Here is a 23,194-nt window from a genome sequence, read left to right on the forward strand (position 1 = left end):
ACTATCTGAATATTTTATGTTACATGGAAACCGATGTGATGTTCTCCTAAGGAATGTCGGTATTCAAAAATTGCAAATAAATAAATAAATATCTCGAAACGCATAGTACAATATTCCCTTCTCAATATGGATTCAGAAAGTATTATATCAATATGGATTCAGAAAGTATCCTTACAAGATATTCAGAAAGTATTATCCTTACAAGATATTAGCTGCTAATAGCCAAACCTACTTTCTGATTATGTTAGATATCTCATCAGCGTTTGATACAGTTAATCATAAAATTCTGTTAGATAGACTAAATGAAATAGGCATAAAAGACTCCGCACTGAAATGGTTTGACTCCTACTTGAAGAATAGATCTTTTAAAGTGAAATTTCAAGATAAAGAATCTCAACAGATTGACCTTCAACATGGTGTACCCCAAGGATCTTCATTGTCCGCGACCCTTTTTAATATTTATATGCTTCCTTTATGTAGAATTTTATCTGGTTTTAGTCTTACGCATTTTATATACGCAGATGATGTTCAAATTTTAATCCTGATCGAAAAATCAATTGACTTAGCTGCTAAAAATTATCCTATTTCCTTTGAGGTCCGAGATCTTGGGATTTTTCTGGATTGTGAAACCAATCTGAAAGCATGGGTTAAAAAAATTATTAAGGATGGTTATTTTAAATTGAATGTTCTAAAAAGATTGAAGCCTCTTATTTCCAAAAGATTTTAGAACTGTTTTACAAGCTCTTGTTTTATCAAAATTAATTATTGTAATTCGATGTTTTTAGGCCTACCAGCGAATGTACAAGACTTTTACAAATGTTACAGAATTCCGTGGCCAGACTTTTAACCAGAACTAGAAGATCTGACCATATCACGCCAATATTAAAGGACCTTCATTGGTTGCCTGTCAAATACAGAGCACAACACAAAGACTTATCCCTAATTAACAAAACTCTTCTAGTGTCCCTAGCGCCTCTTTTTACCGCAGGCCCTAATTTGCATGTTTGTCCCCCCTGAATCGCGCGCACAGGAGAGTGGCCTGTGCGCACGCCGGGAGAGCGGGCGCTTGTCCCCTCTCCCGCGACCTTTACTGTATTGGCCTGTAACTGAGCAAAAAGGAAGTAGTACAGTCACCATGTTCCTTTCAGATTTTGAAAGAACTCTCAGGAATGCCTGCTTCTTTGCCAGACTGATTAGAGCATTTCTTAAAATGTAGAGGAAAACTGTCCTAAACTGGAGGTGGATAGCCTTGGTCTTTAAAGCCAGCAAACAAGCCTAGTTTTCAGGGTAACCAAGCTATGGAAATTAATCTGTCCCTCAGCCCAAATCTATACAAATATGCCTGCTAAATATTTATTGTGGATATTTATTTATTTATTTGTACATTTTTATATACCGAAGTTTAGCTAGCTGCCTTCACTCCGGTTTACATTTGAAACAACATATTACATTTGTAGAGGTAAAACAGATAAAAAATGAAAGTAAACTGGTATATCTATATCTATATTTTATTTATTTATTTATTTTATTTAACACTTTTTTATACCGACCTTCATAGTAATAACCATATCGGATCGGTTTACATTTAACAAGGGTATAACTGTAGCATAACTAAAGAAAATTAAACAAAAGAAATGAATAAGGCAAGTTACATTCAACAAGGGTAAAGAACTTGGAAGCTTATATAGCTGGAAGGAAGTAAAGGTGGAAATAATTAAGAAATACAATAGAGGATACGGGTTAAAGCTTAAGAGTGCTTTAACCTAGAGGTGCCCTAGTCATCGTTCATGAAGATCAAAGGCCATCGTCCAAGTAAGAGAAGGCCAACTAGTGATTGTCTGGGGAATCCCCGAAAGCTTGGTGAAAGAGCCACGTCTTGAGTTTTTTTCTGAAAGTTAAAAGGCAGGGTTCCAATCTGAGGTCTGAAGGGATATTATTCCAGATAGATGGGCCTGCGATCGAAAACGCTCGATCTTTGGTCGAGGAGAGGCGTGTGGCTTTAGTCGGAGGAAATTTCAGAGTTCCTTTGTGAATATCTCTAGTTGGTCTGTTATATATAGTAATTCTGTTACCTGAACTTCGGTATAAAAAAAGTTATAAATAAAATAAATAATAAATATATGCTTTGCGCTACATAAAACGGTATAACTTATATTACAGCATGATATGATCACGTATACAACAGCAAGATCTGATAGTCGATGGGGGCATAATATGGCTTAGGGTAAAACAACAGAGGTTTATGTGTTCATTTTATCAGTAATCCTAGCGTCACGTTAGGTCCGTCGTTGGTGGGGACGTGTTTGTCAGTCCGTTATAGGGATTAGATATTTGTAATGGCATGGATTAAATAAATATTTAAAAAGTTCAATTGTCTGTAACAGAATGGTTGATGCTTGTTGTATGTGGTGATTAGTATGGTATGGGCGATTAGCCGATTCCATCTTTGAAGACTTGTCTGAAGAGGACTATCCAATGTAACCATTGTGGAGCATTTATTGTCAGGGAAGTCATCTGGAAACTTAGGGCTTGCCCAATTTGTGCACAACTCTCTTCCTTGAAAAAGGAGCTGACTGAGATTAAAGATCAATTAGCTTCAATTAAAAGTAATACACCCACATTGCATTACTCAGAAAATAATTCCCCAATATCACAGAAAAGCCAGGAGTCAAGAAAAGGAGATTCAGTAGGCTCAGGTAGGCCCCACAGTCACCCATTCTTGACAGATGGGCAGCCAACAGGTACACCCCCCCACTCAAACAGGTCATTAAGAAATTCTTTACAATCCAGGATTACAGTGGGCTCTGGTAGAATTAGACCTGTGATGAGGAGACACACAATGTACCAAATGCAAAAAGAACCACAAGCCTTCTCTATATTAAAAACTGAAGAAGTTCTTGAGAAAAACATTGAAGTGTTACCAGCAAAGAGAGAGAAAATACAATGCATGCAGTATTTCAAGATCCATAACCAAAAGAAAAATCTAATTGAGATGAATAACTCTGTCAACAGTGGCACAACTACAAAAAGAAAGAGTGAAGTGAATAACAAATCTCAACTAATATCTTTTAAGGAGTCCAGGAAAAGCAATAATCTTAAAGAGAGTACCTGGAAGGCTATGACCACAAATGCTCATAGTTTGGGAAATAAAATCCCAGATCTGCAGGCCCTAATGACTGAGGCAGAATTGGACATTGTTGCTATCACAGAAACATGGTTCACAGAATCTCATGAATGGGATACAACAATACCAGGCTACAACTTGTTAAGGAAGGACAGAGAGGATAGAAAAGGGGGAGGTGTGGCTCTTTATGTTAGAAACAACATCCAAGCATCTGAGCTACAAGGAAGTTGGGGTAAGGAAGAAGCTCTATGGCTCGACCTAAAAAAAGATGACGGAGCGTCCATTTATATTGGAGTGGTTTACAGGCCTCCAAACCAAAAGGAAGAGCTGGACAGAGATCTGGTTGAAGACATCCATAAGATAGGTAAGAAGGGAGAAGTGGTGATCGTGGGTGACTTTAATATGCCAGATGTAGACTGGAAAATCCCATCTGCAGAAACTAAAAATAGTAGAGCGATAATGGATGCCATGCAAGTATCTTTGTTCAAACAAATGGTGTTGGAACCCACGAGAGAAGGAGCTATACTCGACTTAGTGCTCACTAATGCAGATAATGTCTCAGATGTCCAGGTGGGCGCCCACCTCAGCAGTAGTGATCATCAAACGGTATGGTTGAATATCACTAAAAGAATAGGGAAAAGAACCACAAAGACCCGAGTTTTACAGTTCAAAAACACAGACTTTGAGGAAATGGGGAAGTACCTGGAGGAAGAACTTAAAGGATGGGAGAACGAGAGAGATGTGGATCAACAGTGGACCAATCTAAAAGGAGCAATCACCAAGGCAACTGCTCTATATGTTAGAAATGTAAAGAAAAGCAAAAGAAAATTGAAACCTATCTGGTTCTCAAAGGAGGTGGCTGACAAAATTAAAGCTAAAAGAACAGCATTCAAGAAATATAAAAGATCCCAAAGGAAGGAGCACAAAGAAGAATATTTGTATCAACTGAGGGAGACAAAGAAATTAATCAAGTTGGCAAAAAGTCAAGCAGAAGAGAGGATTGCCAAGGAGATAAAAAATGGTGACAAAACATTTTTCAGATACATCAGCGAAAAGAGAAAGGTCCAAAGTGGTATAGTGAAATTGAAAGGTGGTAATGATCAATGTGTGGAGAGAGACGAAGAAATGGCAGAAATATTAAACGAATACTTCAGCTCTGTGTTCACTAAAGAAGACCCTGGAGAAGGACCATCTCTACACAACAAGAAACTGGAGGGAAGTGGAATGGATGAAAATCCTTTTACAGTAGAAAATGTGTGGGAAGAGCTAAAGAACCTGAAAGTGGACAAAGCCATGGGGCCTGATGGGATTCATCCAAGGATATTGAGGGAGCTCAGAGATGTTCTGGCAGCTCCGCTGTGTGACCTGTTCAATAGATCCCTAGAAACGGGAGTGGTGCCGAGTGATTGGAGAAGAGCGGTGGTGGTCCCGCTTCACAAGAGTGGGAACAGGGAGGAGGCTGGCAACTACAGACCAGTTAGCCTCACTTCGGTGGTGGGAAAAGTAATGGAGTCACTGCTGAAAGAGAGAATAGTGAACTATCTACAGTCCGGAGAATTGATGGACCAGAGGCAACATGGATTCACCAGGGGAAGATCCTGTCAGACAAATCTGATTAACTTTTTTGACTGGGTAACCAAGGAATTGGATCGAGGAAGAGCGCTTGATATCATATACTTGGATTTCAGCAAAGCTTTTGATACGGTTCCGCACAGGAGACTGGTGAATAAAACGAGAAGCTTAGGAGTGAGGGCCGAGGTGGTGACCTGGATTGCAAATTGGCTGACGGACAGAAGACAATGTGTGATGGTAAATGGAACCTTCTCTGAAGAGAGAGCGGTTTTAAGTGGTGTACCGCAAGGATCGGTGTTGGGACCGGTCCTGTTCAATATCTTTGTGAGCGACATTGCGGACGGGATAGAAGGTAAGGTTTGTCTTTTTGCGGATGACACGAAGATCAGCAACAGAGTGGACACGCCGGAAGGAGTGGAGAGAATGAGACGGGATCTAAGGAAACTGGGAGTGGTCGAAGATATGGCAGCTCAGATTCAATGCCAAGAAGTGCAAAGTCATACATATGGGGAGTGGAAATCCGAATGAACTGTATTCGATGGGGGGGGGGAAAAGCTGATATGCACGGAGCAGGAGAGGGACCTTGGGGTGATAGTGTCTAATGATATGAAGTCTGCGAAACAATGCGACAAGGCGATAGCAAAAGCCAGAAGAATGCTGGGCTGCATAGAGAGAGGAATATCGAGTAAGAAAAGGGAAGTGATTATTCCCTTGTACAGGTCCTTGGTGAGGCCTCACCTGGAGTACTGTGTTCAGTTCTGGAGACCGTATCTACAAAAAGACAAAGACAAGATGGAAGCGGTTCAAAGAAGGGCGACCAAGAAGGTGGAGGATCTTCATCGCATGACGTACGAGGAGAGATTGAAGAATCTAAATATGTACACCCTGGAGGAAAGGAGGAGCAGAGGTGATATGATACAGACTTTCAGATACTTGAAAGGTTTTAATGATCCAAAGACAACGACAAACCTGTTCCGTAGGAAAAAAATCAGCAGAACCAGGGGTCACGATTTGAAGCTCCAGGGAGGAAGATTCAGAACCAATGTCAGGAAGTATTTCTTCACGGAGAGGGTGGTGGACGCCTGGAATGCCCTTCCGGAGGATGTGGTGAACACCAGAACTGTGAAGGACTTCAAAGGGGCGTGGGATAAACACTGTGGATCCATAAATTCAAGAGGCCGCCAATGAAGAGTGGGTGACTCGCCAGAATGACGGCTACTGCATGGAGACAATACCCTTATTCAATAAACATACACATGCTTACTGTGACTCCAACATCGTTCTAAGCTTCAACAGCAAGAGAAAATGTGGAAAAATGGATTTACACTCACAAAGAGGGGAGTAGCTGGCTTGTTACGGCGGTTACTACCCCAAACCAAATAAGCCTGATGCTTCACCTTCAATGCATGTACAGCATAGTTCTCTGCTTCAACGGCAGGGGAGAAGAAAAAAGGGTTCGCACTCACAAAGCGGAGAGTAGCTGGCTTGTTACGGCGGTTACTACCCCAAACCAATTGTGTCCGATACTTCACTTTTGATGCATATCCAGCATGGCTCTCTGCTTCAACGGCATGGGAGAAGACTGATACATCACGCATTTCCAGCATAGCTCCCTGCTTCAACAGCAGGGGAGAAGAAAAACAACCAATAAGGACTGTATAACATAGTCTGGGTAAAACAAATAAGCATGGGTGTAGCTTGCTTATTGCGGCGGTTACTACCCCTACTACCCCTAACTAATCAAGCTGGATATTTCAATGGTGGGGGTGGAAGGGAAATAGAACCAAGAGCTAGGAGAGGCAGGTGGGTATGAGGGAAGGGAGCGTGTGGGGCTTGCTGGGCAGACTGGATGGGCCGTTTGGTCTTCTTCTGCCGTCATTTCTATGTTTCTATGTTTCTATATGTTTTGAGATCTTTTTAAAATGTTTTCGTGTTATTTTGTAATCTCAGGTTTTCCGGAAGTGAGTTCCAGAAGTGAGGGCCTGCTATGGAAATGGCTCTGTTTCTTACAATGGTATGTTTGGCAGTTGGAACTGATGGTATGTCGAGAAGTAATTTGTTTGTTGTTCTGGTGTTGCGTTGGGAAACAAGTTTCTGGATGATGTTATTTAGGCTTGTGATATCCTGAAAACCAGACCTGTTTGCGGCTCTTGAGGAGCAAGGTTTCTCACCTCTGCCTTAAATACTGATCAAATTTTAATCTGAAAATATTAAAATAAAAGTCAGGTCTGAAAGAGGAAAACTACTTTCTTCCCTCCCCCCCCCCCCCAGAACATTCTTTGACAGCCATGCCAAGCAATGACCCAAATAATCTGTTCGTTTGCAAAGAAAGAGGAAGGACATAAAAATGGGGGAAAACCCCAGAGAGCTATGTATGACGACTCATGGTGCCATAACTCCAGTTTAGCTAGATTCTGAATGAGTTGGACACCCAAAGGAGCAAGAAGAAGCTGAGAGGCATTCTTCCACCTTTGCAGTAATCGGATGAATTAGTAATATTAACCACAGCTCTGGGTCTCTGCTAAAAAGACAGTCGCTAAATTGGCATTGGGTTGCTGGAAGAAGTTCTCTCAGAGGCTGTGCTTCTCTCTATCTTGACTTTCAGTACAGAACAATAAACAAAACCACTCTGCTACTGATACGGACAAGAGGTTTCAGTGTTCGCTGTATTTTCCTAATAACTTCCTTAACTTTTTTCAAACATTCTGAAGTCAGGAGGCAAACTGTTATGTTACAGCGGCCTTGAGAGGCCTTGCATTCTGTTATGTTAGGGGACGCTAGGAGAGCGATCCCAACTTGAGGGGAATGTGTGCCCTTGGGCCTCGGCACGACCCCAGACGAATCCAAGGCAGCACCTAGGGTTGGCGAGGCATGTCCCAGCATGGGCGAAGACAAAGTCTGACCCTCTGCCAGACCTGCATGCTTCTGGAAGACCAACAACATGATGTTGGTATATGAACAGACCTCCGACCGTTCCCAGCCCTTTCGGACCTGCCGCTAGGTATCGGCAAGAAGCAGCAGGCCGGACTGAGGATGAGGGTGACACAGGAGACTCAAGACGAGATGAGAAGACTGGAAGTGGATGAGGATCTTGGAAGACTCTCAACGAGACGAGGAACTTGGAAGACTCTTGGATGAGATGAGAAGCTGGGAAGGTTCGGACATTGGCACCATCTCTCAGGGCGCCCTACACAGTCCACCCACGGAACTGGTCATGGACCACCCTGTCCCACTGCGTGCCCTACACAACCTAAAGAGGCTGGTCACAGACCACGTGGAGAGCGGGACAAGCGCAGGAAGGGAATCCAGCTGAGATGAAACTCCAATGAAGAGGCTAGGTGTCATCTGGAGAACCACAGGAGCTGAAGGGTCAAGAGGACTCGGAAGCACAAAAAGGGATTCCAGCCGAGACGAGACTCCAATGATGAGGCAAGGTGTCATCTGGAGAATCACAGGAGCTGGAGGATCCAAAGGACTCGAAATAGACGAAGGAGAAGCGGAACCTCAGAACATCAGGAAGTGAAACATCAGGAAGTGAAACATCAGGAATCCTGGACTGGGAACCTCGGAACATGAAGACATGGAACATCAGGAAGCCATGAACACAGGAAGCCACGAACACAGGAAGCAGGCAAGACATAGAGCTCCAACGAAGACCTGACGGAGTGCTGGAAGATGAGACTTCCAGGAGCAAGTAACTCCAATGCAAGGCAAGGCAGAAGTGGAGAAGCAGCCCTTAAATAGGGCTGAGACAGGAAATAGTCATCAGGTGGGGCCCAGGGCATATCCGGCCGTGGGCCCCTTAAATCTTGTGAAGAGGTGCGGCCCGCGCCTTAGGAACAGGAAGCAGGAAGTTGTGCAGGACCATGGCCAGCGGCCATGCTGCTGCTAATGCCGAAGAGCAGGGCGGGGCCAAGGAACAGGCCCAGCGTGGTCGGCAGCTCTCAAGCCGCAGAGGGCAGACTGAGGAGCGGCTCCAGCCGCAAGGAAGTCCGGGGACTGTGACCTCCAGGCAGAGAGAAGGTAAGAGGCTGCCCATGAGGGCAGAATCACAACTTAAGGAAGTTCAGTAAAAGAAATCAGTGTAACCCAGCTGTAATTTGACACAGTAATCTGCTGATTGAACATTTATTTATTTTGAAGAAATCAAAATAAATATGTATTTGAACACCCAGAGTTGTGTCCCGCCTGTTCCCTGCAACACCATCACAGAATAAGAGTTAGCAACAGAAGGGGAGTTCACTGCAATGCCTGGGCACTGAAGGTCATCCTTTGCCCCAACAGAAAGAACCCATACCTTGACACAAGCAAAAAGGGGAAAATATGCTAATGGACACAGTCCCAACATATCAATGATTTGATGGCCCTTCGGGATATATCCAATCCAACAAAAAAGGGTTACAACTACTACTTAGCATTTCTATAGCACTACTACAGTTCTGCATTAGCCAGTTCATTTCTTTAACTGGAGAGAACACAGCATGCAAGCCCAATTTCACACAGAAAGTTATATTTAATAAATTGTACAACAAATCATATTTTTTTCATTAGTACTGAGACAGTTTTCCAAGTAGATGGAAGACACATTTGCAGAGGTCTTATCTCACAAAGAGATATAGACACAAAAGCTAAGGCAAGGAAAGTTATTTTCATAAAGAATCTTCACCATTAATTGGAATGCACAGAAGGGAATTACATTATCTGAGGCTTCAGAGCATGGATTACAGTTTCAGTAATAAGAGCAAAATTGAATACCTTGTTTCTGGAAGATATAATTTGCTTAATGACTATTCTGTCTGCCAGTACAAGCACCTTTGTCACTGAAGAAAGCAGCAATCTTGCAGCTTTCACCACTCCTGTTTTATCTGTGAAAATTGTTACTCTTCCATCAGATTCTGGCTGGTCCAAGCTGCCCACATCTGTTAGCTGTGCAATTGTTTCTCCTGTTGAAAAAAAAGACAAAGGATAAAGAAAATAAAGCATATTCAGAAGGAAAAGGCTATTTCAGTGAAAAAAGAAAATGGGAAAAGTTTAAAAAGTGTTTAAAATATAAAGTTAAAAGTAGAGACACTCACTATTTAGAATAAAGTGAGAACCTCACATTTACATGCTCCTGTTTTAAAAATTTAGAATTATCAATCCATCGGTTATGGGTATGTAGAAAATAAAGGGGAAGATTTTAAAAGAAGCATGCGCTCCATGGACGCACTGATTTTATAAAATGTGCGTGCCGGCAGGCGCATGTTATAAAATCCGTGGGCCACACCCCCATGTGTGGATGGCACGCGCCGGGGGGCCTAATCTTAGAAACATAAGGGCGACAATGAGATTGGGCCTTTCCCAGTCTGCTCCAATTAAGCAGTCCGCTCCACAGCATCCATAGACCCAGAAACAGAGACAAAATGAGAGCATGCACTTCTGGTTTATTGGCTTCTTGCCTTCCAGTGTTCATTTATCACCAAATGAGGAGGAGAACTGCATGGATCAGGAATATAGGAATATGGATCAGAATATACCCTGACTCAATTACTACGTAGACCTCTCCTACATGGACCTTTTCTAAGACTTTCCACTGCCAGCCCTCCCCCCTCCTCCCCTCTCCTCCTGTGCCCCACACCCCTTCCTCTCTTCCCCTTTCCATCTGTGCCCCTTACCCTCTTCCCCTGGAATTTTCTGCACATTTGTAACCCCTGTATTACATACTCAATGATAAAGATAAAGTTGTTTTAGTTTGTACAAAGTTTTTTTTCTTTCTTTCTACCTTTCCACCCTACCTATCAGTTCTTTTATGTTATCATATATAATCAGATAATGTTTTTACTTTGCTCATATTTTACACCATTTGCTTTAACTATGATATGTTATTCTGTTCATTGTATTTCCTCCTTTTCAGTTCAATGTAAGCCGGCATGATGTGCCTTAAGAATGTCGGCAAAGAAAAGCCTATCTATAAATAAATAAATAAATAAATAAATAAGTGCTCTTGCCGCTGAATTTTTAATCAGGCACGTGCGTAAAAAAATGGGGGTTATGTGCGTGGCTGGGCTTGCGCGCGCTGCGTGCATTTTCAAAGGGGCCCGGCCATGCACATAACTCCCGTTATGTGCAGAAGTGCAGGGCCAAAGGAAAGGGGTTGTCTGGGGGTGGGGCTGGAGGCGGCCGGTACAGCGACCATTGCTGCTGTACTGGGGAAGGGATTGCCAGCGCGTGCAAGTTACTACAGCTCCAACGGAGCAGTAAGCAACAAAATTAAAAAAAAAAAAAGGTAGGAGAAAGGGTTTAGGGGGTGGGGTAGAGAGGGGAAGGGTAAGGAAGGTTAGGTAGGGAGGTAGGGAAGTTCCCTCCCAGTCCGCTAGGCAAATAGTCGCTGTACCGGCTGCCTCCAGCCCCGCCCCTGAACCACCCCTTTATCTGGGCCTGGCTTTTCAGCACATAACGGGGGTTACGCATGAGGCCGGGCCCCTTTGAAAATGCACGTGGCATGCGCAAGGCCTAGCCACGAACATAACCCCCGTTTTTTCGCATGTGGCTGATTAAAAATTCAGCAGCAATAAACCAGACGTGCATGCTCTCATTTTGTCTGTTTCTGGGCCTATGGATGCTGTGGCTCCCACGGTTTCATGTAAGTGTAATGGGTAGAGAAGAAGAATGGGAAGGAGATGGAATGGGAGAGGAATACAGAAGAAAAGAATACAGAAGAAAAGAATGTAATGAATGTAAACTGGTGTGATATCTTGATTGAGATTGAATGTCGGTATATAAAAATAATAAATACAATTTTATTTGCCATTTGCACACCCAGTCTCCCAGTTTTGTACGGTCCTCTTGCAATTTCTCACAATCCTCTTGTGATTTAACAACTTTGAATAATTTTATATCTTCGGCAAATTTGATCACATCGCTTTTTGTTCCATTTTCCAGCTCATTTATAAATATAATAAAAAGCAGTGGTCCCAGAACAGATCCCTGTGGCACTCCATAATTCACCTTTCTCCATTGAGAAAATGTACGATTTAGCCCTACTCTCTGTTTTCTATCTTTTAACCAGTTGGCAATCCACAATAGGACACTGCCCCCTATTCCATACATTTTAATTTCCTATGAAGGCTCTCATGAGGGACTTTGTTAAATGCTTTTTGAAAATCCAGATACACTATATCAACTGGCTGACCTTTATCCACATGTTTATTTATGCCATTTGTCCCATTAAAGTATGCAAATCTATATCTTTAGCAATTTTGTTCTTTATGATGGAAGAAACTATTTTGCCTGGCATGGACATCAGATTCACTCATCTGTAGTTTCCTGGATCACTCTTTGATCCCTTTTTAAAAATTGTCATTAAATTGACAACCCTCCAATTTTCAGGTACCATAGACAGTGTTAATGATAGTTTACAAATTTCCAATATCAGATCCATCATTCAATTTCTCAGTTCTTTCAGCACTCTGGGATGTATACCATCTGGTCCACAGGTGATTTGCTACTATTTAGTTTGTCAACTTGCCCTAGTACATCTTTGAGGTTCACTGAGATTTGTTTCATTTCCTCTGAATCATCTTTGAATATCATTTCTGGCATAGGTATATCTCTTACATTTTCCTCAGTGAATACCGAAGCAAAGGATTCATGTCTTTTGTTCTTTGTTCTTTTTGTTTTTTGTTCTTTGTAAAGGCCATGCCTATTTGATATTTATGGTTCTAAGTTATCTGTAAACTGATACGATGTGCAAACGGTTGTCGGTATATAAAATCGTTAAAATAAAATAAATAAATAAATAAATGTCTCTCTGCTATGGCTTTGTGATCCCTATGTGTCCCTTTTACCTTTTGATCATTTAATGGTGCAACTGAGTCCCTCGCAGGCTTTTTACCTCAAATGTACCTGAAAACGTTTTTATTGTGAGTTTTTGCTTCCAAGGCATGCTTCTTTTCAAATTCTCTCTTTGCCTTCCTTATCAATGCTTTGCATCTAACTTGTCAGTACTTATTCAGTTTCCTGCTTTCTTCATTTGGATCCCTTTTCCATTTCTTGAAAGATGTTCTTTTAGCTATTATACCCTCTCTCACCTTTTAACACTGCTGGTAGTCATTTAGACCTCCTTTCACCTTTTTTAATATGTGGAATACATCTGGTCTGAGCGTCCAAGATGGTATTTTAAACAACAGCCATGCTTGATGTAAACTCTTAACCTTTCAGTTTTTTCTATTTTCCTCATTTTATCATAGTCACCTTTTCGAAAGTAAATGCTGCCGCAGTAGATTTCTTAAGTGCCCTCTCTCCAGTTATTAAGTCAAATTTGATCATGTTGTGATCACTATTTCCAAGTGGCTCCATCTCCAAGAGTGTTACCTCTCACACCAAATCCTGTGTTCCACTAAGGACTAGGTCTAAAATAGTTTCCCCTCTTCTTGGTTCATGTACCAGTTGTTCCAAGAAGCAGTCATTTATTTCATCTAGGAACTTTAATTTTTCTAGAATGTCCTGATGTAACATTCACCCAGTCAATACTAGGGTAATTTATATCACCCATTATTATTATTCAAACCACTTATTCTTTAAAAATATATAAGGGGACCCAGAATGTGTCCCTCATAAGTTGCATCAGTGTGTTCACAGTTACTGGAGTAATAGTTAGAGAGTAAGACTATAATGATTTTCAGACCCTCCCCAATAGGAGGTATCTGGCAGGGATTGTGTTTCTATAAAACTCACAAGTTCACTTTAGTGTTTATTCTTTCTTTCAGGCTTCCATCCTAGGAAAGTGGCTGGGACTAAAGATGGAATCCCCAAGCCTCCATAATTTTGAGAGTCTTCTTGTGACCGAGAGTGAGAGAACCAGAAGGTGGTCTTGTGAGAGAGGGAAGCTAGCTCCATACTCCTCACCTACATTGGAAGATTACCTCAGTTGGTTATAAGAGTGGATTTTGCCTTCTGGAATCAAATGGGAAGATTGAAAAAGTGTGAATCTACTACAGGATTTCTATTCAGAGAGTATCTTCAGGATCTCAACTGTATCTTGCTCAGAAGAATTATTCAGTTCTGTCTGCTGGAACCCAGAGATCTGCACCAATTCAGGGAAAGTCCCAGAGTAGCCATTTCTAGAGAGCACACTGTGAGGTAGTTGGGAGAAATCAATTCCCTAATGCAGCATATTTACAGAGAAACATAGAAATGACGGCAGAAGAAGACCAAATGGCCCATCCAGTCTGCCCAGCAAGCTTTCGTACTTATTTTTCTCATACTTATCTATTACTCTGACCGCTGAGGTCAGGGCCCTTATTGGTAACTTTTTGGTTCTAATTTCCTTCCATCCCTGCCATTGATGTAGAGAGCAGTGCTGGAGCTGCATCAATGTGAAGTATCAAGCCTAAATGGTATGGGGTAGTCACCGCCGCAATAAACAAGCTACTCCGCCTATTTGTTTATCCAGCCTGTGGAATTTAGTCCTTGTTGGTTGTTGTCTGAATATAAATCCTCTTTTCTTCATTCCCTACTTCCGTTGAAGCAGTGAGCTGCGCTGTATATGTATTCAAAGTGAAGTATCAGGCTTGATTGGTTCAGGGTAGTAACCGTCACAACAAGCAAGCTACTCCCACGTTTATTTGTTTTTCCAGCCTGTGCGATTTAGTCCTTGTTGGTTGTTTGAATATAAATCCTCTTTTCTTCATTCCCCCTGCCATTGAAGCAGAGAGCTGCTTGGATATGCAATGAAAGTGAAGCATCAGGCTAATCTGGTTCAGGGTAATAACTGCCGCAACAAGCAAGCTATTCCCACGCTTATTTGTGAATGCATATCTTTTTTCCCACATTTCCTCTTGCTGTTGAAGCATAGAGCAATGTTGGAGTCGCATTAACCTTGTGTATGTTTATTGAATAAGGGTAGTAGCCATCATTCCCGCAAGCCACCCCCATGCCTCTTCTCTTCATTTCATTTATGAGATTAACTGTTGACTATGTGCTAATTTTTTTGGATTTCAGTATGGATTGCATCAGAACAGGGACACATTGCAGGAAGTTTCAGCCAGGAAGATTTTTTCAAAATCAGTCCATGCCACATCTATCTGAACCCCTTGTAATTTTACCCTGCAGCATGTGTTTGAACAGCTTTTAAAAGCAAGCCAAACTGACCCTTGCGAGGTATATCATGTGACCCAGAGCCTGACAGAATTGAGCCAAAAAATATACAACATAAATTCCCATTTTTCTAATTAACAAAGTAGTAGAGCACACACTAGATCAGCGATGAGCAAACAGAGCTGCAGTCCCCCTATCCATTCATGCAATTGATGCAGCCCCCAATAAGTTTGGTTACATCTTTCATATATATGTGATCTCGTTTTCAAAAGGTTGCTTCTCTGCCTCACCGAGCTTATGCTATATCAGGTAAGTAAGCCAAACTGGAGTTTTGTTTTCCCTCTTCAAGTGATGTTTCAGACTTGCTTTGTTTACCTGGGGTTTCTATTTGCCCTAGCACCAGAAAAAAAAAAAGGATGTTGCTAAAAACTGAAGGTTGTGCAGCATTCAGTCTGATACTTGTCCTGGCTGAGAGGGGAAAAAAAACAAAAAACTGGAGCTAAAACAGTTGTTTTATTATCTTTGAGCTGCTGTCTACAGAAGCTACCATCAAAGGATTAACAAAATAAAAGACATGAGATGGAAGGGATAGGGGAAGCTACAGTGTAATGTTTGGCCAACCATAGGAGGGCTGCTGGTCCCTCCCATGTCTTGGTCCTCAGTGTCTTGTTTTGCCTTGTCTGACTTGGCCTGATTCCTGGTTTTAAAAACTGCTACGGATACTGACTTCTCTTCCGGATTGCCATCTGCTCTGACCTCAGCTTGGACCCAGATACTGATTGCTTGCTGCCTGCCCTGACCTTAGCCTGGACCCGGATACTGACTGCTCGCTGACTGTCCCAATCTTAGCCTGGATCTAGATACTGACTGCTTGCTTCCTGCCCCAACCTTGGCCTGGTCCCAGATATCATTGCTCACTGTCAGTCCTGACCACTGCCCGTGTCTCGACTTTGTACGACTGCTTCTTTCAAGACTCTCGCCTAAGCCCTGCCAGGCCCCAGAATCCAAAGCTCAGCCTGTGAGGAACAGGTGAAGATCCAGCTCCAGTCCTAGCAAAAGTGAGTCCACCAGCTGACAGTGTGGGCCAAGCAGGTACACCTGCTAGGCTGATTCAACCACACCACTGCCCAATAGAGATGTGAATCGTGTGATCGATCGTCTTAACGATCGATTTCGGCTGGGGGGGGAGGGAATCTTATCGTCGCGTTTTTGTTTTTTAAAATATCGTGTAAATCGGGGGAGGGCGGGAAAACCGGCACACTAAAACATCCCTAAAACCCACCCCGACCCTTTAAAATAAATCCCCCACCCTCCCGAACCCCCCCAAAATGCCTTAAATTACCTGGGGTCCAGAGGAAGGGTCCCGGTGTGATCTTTTACTCTCGGGCTTCCGGTGCGTTGTAGAAATGGCGCCGGCGCTACCTTTGCCCTGTCATATGACAGCAGGGCAAAGGTAGCGCCGGCGCCATTTTGTTTTTTTGTCCCCCGATGTCAGGAGCGTAGGAGATCGCTCCCGGACCCCCGCTGGACCCCCAGGGACGTTTGGCCAGCTTGGGGGGGCCTCCTGACCCCCACAAGACTTGCCAAAAGTCCAGCGGGGGTCCGGGAACGACCTCCTAAACTCGAATCGTTTTGCCGTATGGTCGGCGCCATTTTGCCGTACGGCATAACGATTCGAGTTTAGGAGGTCGTTCCCAGACCCCCGCTGGACTTTTGGCAAGTCTTGTGGGGGTCAGGAGGCCCCCCCAAGCTGGCCAAAAGTCCCTGGGGGTCCGGGAGCGATCTCCTACGCTCCTGACGTCGGGGGACAAAAAAACAAAATGGCGCCGGCGCTACCTTTGCCCTGCTGTCATATGACAGGGCAAAGGTAGCGCCGGCGCCATTTCTACAACACACCGGAAGCCCGAGAGTAAAAGATCACACCGGGACCCTTCCTCTGGACCCCAGGTAATTTAAGGCATTTTGGGGGGGTTCGGGAGGGTGGGGGATTTATTTTAAAGGGTCGGGGTGGGTTTTAGGGTTGTTTTAGTGTGCCGGTTTTCCCGCCCTCCCCCTTCCCCCGATTTACGATTTTTGATGATAAATCGGGGGAATTCCTATTAAATATCGCCTGTAACGATTTTTGACGATTTAAAATATATCAGACGATATTTTAAATCGTCAAAAAACGATTCACATCCCTACAGCCCAAGGGCTCACATTCTGACACTCAGGAGCCAATGGAAGCTGTAGAACTCCTGCAGAAATGAAGGATGAAAAGGGGAAAAGCAGAGTGGGCTTTCGTTTTCAAATCTCCTAGGCTGTAAGGAAGAGAGAGGCCAGGCTACACTGCTAGGAGAGCAGCTTCTGCTGTGGAGGAGCTGAAGGAAGCAGTACTGAAGCTGTTTCCACGATCCAGAGACTTGAATTGGAGAGACCGGAAGCCATTTTCCCCCTAATAGTGAACTGAGGGATTGGAGGGGTGTATTGGAGAAGGGAGTCTCTTTCCCCCACCCTACTCGTCCTGTGAGTTGGAGCTACAGATTTGAAAAAAAAAATAACCCTCCCCCCTTACCAGCATAGCAGCTGTGTAAGCACTAATGCAGATCCTGCATGTCCGAGCAGATTTGTGCTTTGTCTCAGGAACCGCACTGAGTAGCTGTGACCAAGCTTGGGATTGTACCCAAAGGGAATCACATGCAGCAACTAGTGAGCTGGGTGAGCAGGGGACAGAAAAAAACACAATGCCACTCCTGCAAGATCCCCACCAGTGTTTGTTTTCTTTTTTTCATTTGTGTGCACACTAGGACTGCAGCCAAAAGTTGGGTTACCCCAAGTTACAATTTTATAGCCTGACTGTTATAGCTGTAATGAATAATTTTCCAGTGAACTGTTAAATGATGTAAAGCTTAACGAATAGTAAAATCGCTTAATTGTGATGACATCATGTTTCCCTAATCTGTGCCAGTGTACATGTTTACTCACAGTTTCTTCGCTGTTTGCCAGGAAACACCTTAATCTGTTACTTGGTGTGATTACTGGGAGGTTGGGAGGGAAAGCAGAGATGCTTACCTGTAACAGGTGTTCTCCAAGGACAGCACAAGGGTGACATCATCAGATGGAGCCCAGCACGGAAAACTTTTGTCAGAGTTTCTAGAAACTTTGACAGACACACGGAGCATGCCCAGCATGCCGCTAACCACTCTGGGTTTCTCTTCAGTCTGATAACAAGGACTTCATGAAAAATAAAACAAACCAAAAGAAACCCAACTCCGAAGGGTGGCGGGCGGGTTTCATGAGGACTAACATCCTGCTGTCCTTGGAGAACACCTTTTATAGGTAAGCAACTCTGCTTTCTCCAAGTACAAGCAGTATGGTAGTCCTAACACCTGGGTGATTATGTAGCTACAGGCTACTCCCAACATAGGCAACACAGAACAGGTGAAAACGTGCACAACAACTAATGCTGCTAGAAATGAAGGAGCAAGTCTGCATGCAAGGAAACGGCCCAAGGCAGGAAGAGTTGGGTTTACACGGCTGAAACAGATTACGGAGGACCGACTGACCAAAATGACTGTCATATCATCCATCCTTGTCCAGACAATGAGAGGTGAACGTTAGCCAGACTTCAGTGCCAGGAAAAATAGTGGAATGTATTCTAAAGATCAAAATCACAGAACATATAGAAAGACATGGTTTAATGGAACAAAGTCAGCATGGTTTTACCCAAATTTTGCCTCACAAATCTGACAAATTATTAGGAAGGGAATGGTAAATAAAACAGAAAATGTCATAATGCCTCTGTATCGCTCCATGGTGAGACTGCACCTTGAATACTGTGTACAATTCTGGTAGCTGCATCTCAAAAAAGATATAGTTGCGATGGAGAAGGTACAGAGAAGGGCGACCAAAATGATAAAGGGATGGAACTACTCCCCTATGAGGAAAGACTAAAGAGGTTAGGACTCTTCAGCTTGGAGAAGATACGGCTGAGGTGGGATATGATAGAGGTGTTTAAAATCATGAGAGGTCTAGAAAGGGTAAATGTGAATCGGTTATTTACCTTTCGAATAATAGAAGGACTAGTCGGCACGCCATGAAGTTAGCATGTAGCACATTTAAAATCTAAGGGGCGGATTTTCAGAGCCCTGCTCGTCTAAATCCGCCCAAAACCGGGCGGATTTAGGCGAGCAGGGCCCTGCGCGCCGGTATGCCTACATTCAAAGAGGCCTACCGGCGCGCGCAGACCCCGGGACTCGCGTAAGTCCCGGGGTTTTCGGAGGGGGCGTGTCGGGGGCGTGTCGGGGGCGGGCCCGGTCGTCACTGCGTTTCGGGGGCGTGTCGGCAGCGTTTTGGGGGCGGGTACGGGGGCGTGGCCGCGCCCTCCGTACCCGCCCCCAGGTCGCGGCCCGGCGCGCAGGAGGCCCGCTCACGCGCGGGGATTTACTTCTCCCTCCGGGAGGCGTAAATCCCCGGAGAAAGGTAAGGGGGGGGTGTAGACAGGGCCGGGCGGGTGGGTTAGGTAGAGGAAGGGAGGGGAAGGTGAGGGGAGGGCGTTAGAGGATTCCCTCCAAGGCCGCTCCGATTTCGGAGCGGCCTTGGAGGGAACGGGGGTAGGCTGCGCGGCTCGGCGCGCGCTGGCTATACAAAATAGATAGCCTTGCACGCGCCGATCCAGGTTTTTAGCAGATACGCGCGGCTCCGCGCGTATCTACTAAAATCCAGCGTACTTTTGTTTGCGCCTGGAGCGCAAACAAAAGTAGGCCTATTCGCGCTGTTTAAAAATCTACCCCTAATTGAACAAAGTTCTTTATCACTCATCGCACAATTTGTTGCCAGGGAATGTGTTAGTGCAGTTAGTGTAGCTGGGTTTAAAAAAGGTTTGGATAAGTTCTTGGAGGAGAAGTCCATTACCTGCTATTAATCGAGATGACTTAGAAAGTAGCCACTGCTATTACTAGCATCAGTAGCATTGTTTAGACTTAGTTTTTGGGTACTTGCCAGGTACTTGTAAGCCTGGATTGGCCACTGTTGGAAGCAGGATGCTATGCTTGATGGACACTTGGTCTGATCCAGTATGGCATGTTCTTATGTTCTTAACGTATGGAGGGAACTCCAGGTCGCTGCCCTGCATATCTCGTGAATGGGGATGGTATGCAAGTGAGCCACCAAAACAAACATGGCCCGAATGGAATGAGCCTTGACGTGACCTTCAAGCTGCAGGCCTGCTTGAGCGTGGCAAAAAGAAATACAGTCCACTAGCCAATAGGATAAGGTCTGCTTAGACAATGTGATTCCCAACTGTTTTTGCTGAAGGAGACAAAAAGCTAAATGGACATGAGGTGAGGTGCCATCTATTCCAGGTAAAAGGCCAGGGCCCTTTTTTCAATCTAGAGTATGCAGTGCACGTTCACCTGGTGAGCATGCAGCTTTGGAAGAAAGGAAGGCAACACAATGGACTGATTGAGATGGAATTCCGTGACCACCTTTGGAAGAAACTTAAGGTGGTTTTGCATATGCACCTGATCATGACACCAGAGCCTGCAGCTCACTGATCCTGCATGCTGAAGTAACTGCCACCAAGAAGATAACCTTCCAGGATAGGTGCTTCAGATCGCAAGATCATAGGGGATCAAATGGAGCCTTCATGAGTTGGAACAGGACTACACTGAGGTCCCAGGAGACCACTGGGGGCAGACTAGGAGGCTTAAGTTGCAACAAGCCCCACATGAACCGCCACACGAGCAGATGGGTGGAAATGGAAACCTCATCCCTCCCTTGACGGTATGCTTCGATGGCACTAAGGTGAACTCTCACCAAAGCTGTTTGCAAGCCAGATTCATAGAGGTGCAACAGGTAGTCCAGAAGCTTTGGTGGGGATCCAGACCGTGCCCAACACACCAATGTGAAAACCTCTTCCACTTGAGATTGTAAGATCTTCTCATGGAAGGATTCCTGAATTCCAATAGGACTTGAGACACACCTTCCGAAAAGCTCAGAGCCTGTACGATCACCCACTCTACATCCAAGCCATGAGAGACAAGGCTCGGAGGATGGGATTGCAAAGTTAGCCGCGGTCCTGAGAGATCAGATCCAGAGTGGTCCCCAGTCAGATTGGAGGGTGCAAGGCCAGCTCCCATAGAAGAGGAAACCAGACCGGGCGAAGCCAAAAGGGTGCAACCAGGATCATGGTGCCTCAGTCCTGTTGGAGCTTTTGGAGTGTTTTCGAGATTAGCGGAAGGGGAGGGTAAGCATACAGCAGACTGGTGCCCCAGTGACATGAAAAGTCATCGGACACCAATCCCATCTGTCCATCCCAGAGAGCAGAATCGGCCCACCTACTTGTTCTCTGGAGAAGCGAACAGATCTATGGCCGGGGACCCCCTAAAGCAAAAGATGCGGTTTGCTACCTCTTGATTCAGGGACCACTCATGGGGTCAGAAGGCCCGACTCAGAGTCCATCAGGACACTGTCTGTCCCGGAGAGATACACGGCCCAGAGGAAGATGCTGTTTTCAAGGGCCCATGACCACATCTGGACTGCTTCTTGAAAGAGGAGGTATGACCCTGTTCCTTCCTGCTTGTTCAGATACCACATCGCCACCTGATTGCCGGTCTGAACCAGGACCAGTTTGTTGTGTAGGTGCTCCCTGAACACCTTCAGGGCGTAACAGATCGCCCGTAACTCTAGGAAATTTATCTGGGAATACCTCTCCTGTAGGGACCAAAGGCCCTGAGTGTGGAGATCTGCAACATGGGCCCCCAACCCACGTGAGATGCATCTGTGGTGAGGACGATCTGTGGCTGTGAGCACTAGAAGGGCATCTCTTGCTCCAGATTGGATAGGGTTTCCCACCACATGAAGAACTGCCAGAGGAGAGTGGTTAGCAGGACACGAGCAGGACACGAGCTCCAGATTGGATAGGGTTTCCCACCACATGAAGAACTGCCAGAGGAGAGTGGTTAGCAGGACACGAGAGTAGTTAGCAGGACATGAGCTTGACACCACTGGGAATCTAATGTCCACTGTGCTCTGCGCCTGTGCAGCCAAGAGAACGTAGTGACATGCACAGTCACCACATGTCCCAGAAGCCTTAGAAACTGGTGTGCCGAGACATGGGGTACCAAGAGACTACTCGAGCAAGGGCAGCAAGGGTCTCTGCCCTGCCTCGTGGCAGAAAGGCCTTCTTCTGGACAGTGTCCAATCTGGCCCCAATGAAGTCCAGTTGCAGTGATGGCTGGAAATGTGATTTCAGATAGTTGATCAGAAATCCCAGATTTTCCAAGGCGCTTATGATGGACTGCAGGAAACGTAGCACTCCCTGCCTGGAGTTGGTCTTGATAAGTCAATCATTGATGAGGTAAGGGAAGACATGTAACTCCTTGTCTCCGAAGACAGGCCCCCACTACCACCAAGCATTTGGTGACGATGTGGGGTGCCGACGCAAGGTCGAAAGACAGTACATGAAACTAGTAGTGATTTTCCTCTACCAGGTACCGGAGATACCTCTGATCCGCTGGAGAAATGGGGATATGGGCATATGCATCTTTGAGATTGAGGGACAGAACCAGACCCCAGCTTTGAGGAGGGGGATCAAAGTGCCCAACGAGACCATCTTGAATTTTTCTCTGACAAGAAACCAGTTTAATTCCCTCAGGTCCAGAATGGGGCGAAGGCCATCAGTTTTCTTGGGAATCAGGAAATACCTGGAGTAGAATCCATCCCCCCGTTGGTCTGACAGTACTGATTCGACCACTTGAGCCATTAAGAGGGTGGAGAGCTCTATTCAGAGAATTTGCTGATTCTCTTCGCCTCTCCACTGGGGACAAGGGGGAGAGTGGGGGGAGTTTGTTGGAAATGCAATCTGTACTCCTGCCTCATGATGAACAGGACCCAGTGGTCAGCGGTAACTGTCGTCCATCGTTCTGCGAATAGTTGCAGGCGGACCCATACTGGGGATTCAGCACCCTGGATAGGGTTGGCTGGCTCAAACCCCCTGGCTGCCAGTCAAAATCCCGTGACAGGGTTTTATAGGGGGCAGGAGTCAGACGAGGCATACGGGATTGCCGAGCCCTTGGTCTTGCCGGTGTCCATTGAGGCCTCAATCTAGAGGCTGAGAGGTAGTACTTGCATGGCCGGTAAAAAGGCTGACTTGGATATTGTCTAGGAGGCTTTTTGCTGGAGGGCTGAGTGTCCAAAGAGCTGGCTGACAACTGTTGAAGGGTTTCATGATAGTCCTTCAGCTGGGCAACCACCTCCAATCTTATCCACAAACAAGTTCTCCCCTGTACAGGGCAGATCTGCCAGACGGTCCTGCACCTCGGGCAACAGGTCAGAAGCACATAGCCAGGCCATGAGACGAGCCCCAATGCCTGCTGTGACAACTCTCATAGCTGTCTCAAACACATCATATGCAGAACGGACTTTGTGTTTATCACAGTC

The 23,194-nt window shown here is 44.9% G+C and overlaps 1 protein-coding gene across 1 annotated transcript in view; it reads right to left on the reverse strand.

The window, feature by feature from the left end:
• Positions 1–23,194, reverse strand: part of CTNNAL1 (catenin alpha like 1) — an 852,902-nt gene that overhangs the window by 351,841 nt on the left and 477,867 nt on the right. Inside the window, 1 exon segment of the mRNA XM_029589981.1 lies at positions 9,452–9,639. Within this exon segment, the coding sequence (XP_029445841.1) occupies positions 9,452–9,639 (188 nt within the window).

Source organism: Rhinatrema bivittatum, chromosome 2 (assembly GCF_901001135.1).
Source record: "Rhinatrema bivittatum chromosome 2, aRhiBiv1.1, whole genome shotgun sequence".
NCBI classification, from domain to species: domain Eukaryota; kingdom Metazoa; phylum Chordata; class Amphibia; order Gymnophiona; family Rhinatrematidae; genus Rhinatrema; species Rhinatrema bivittatum.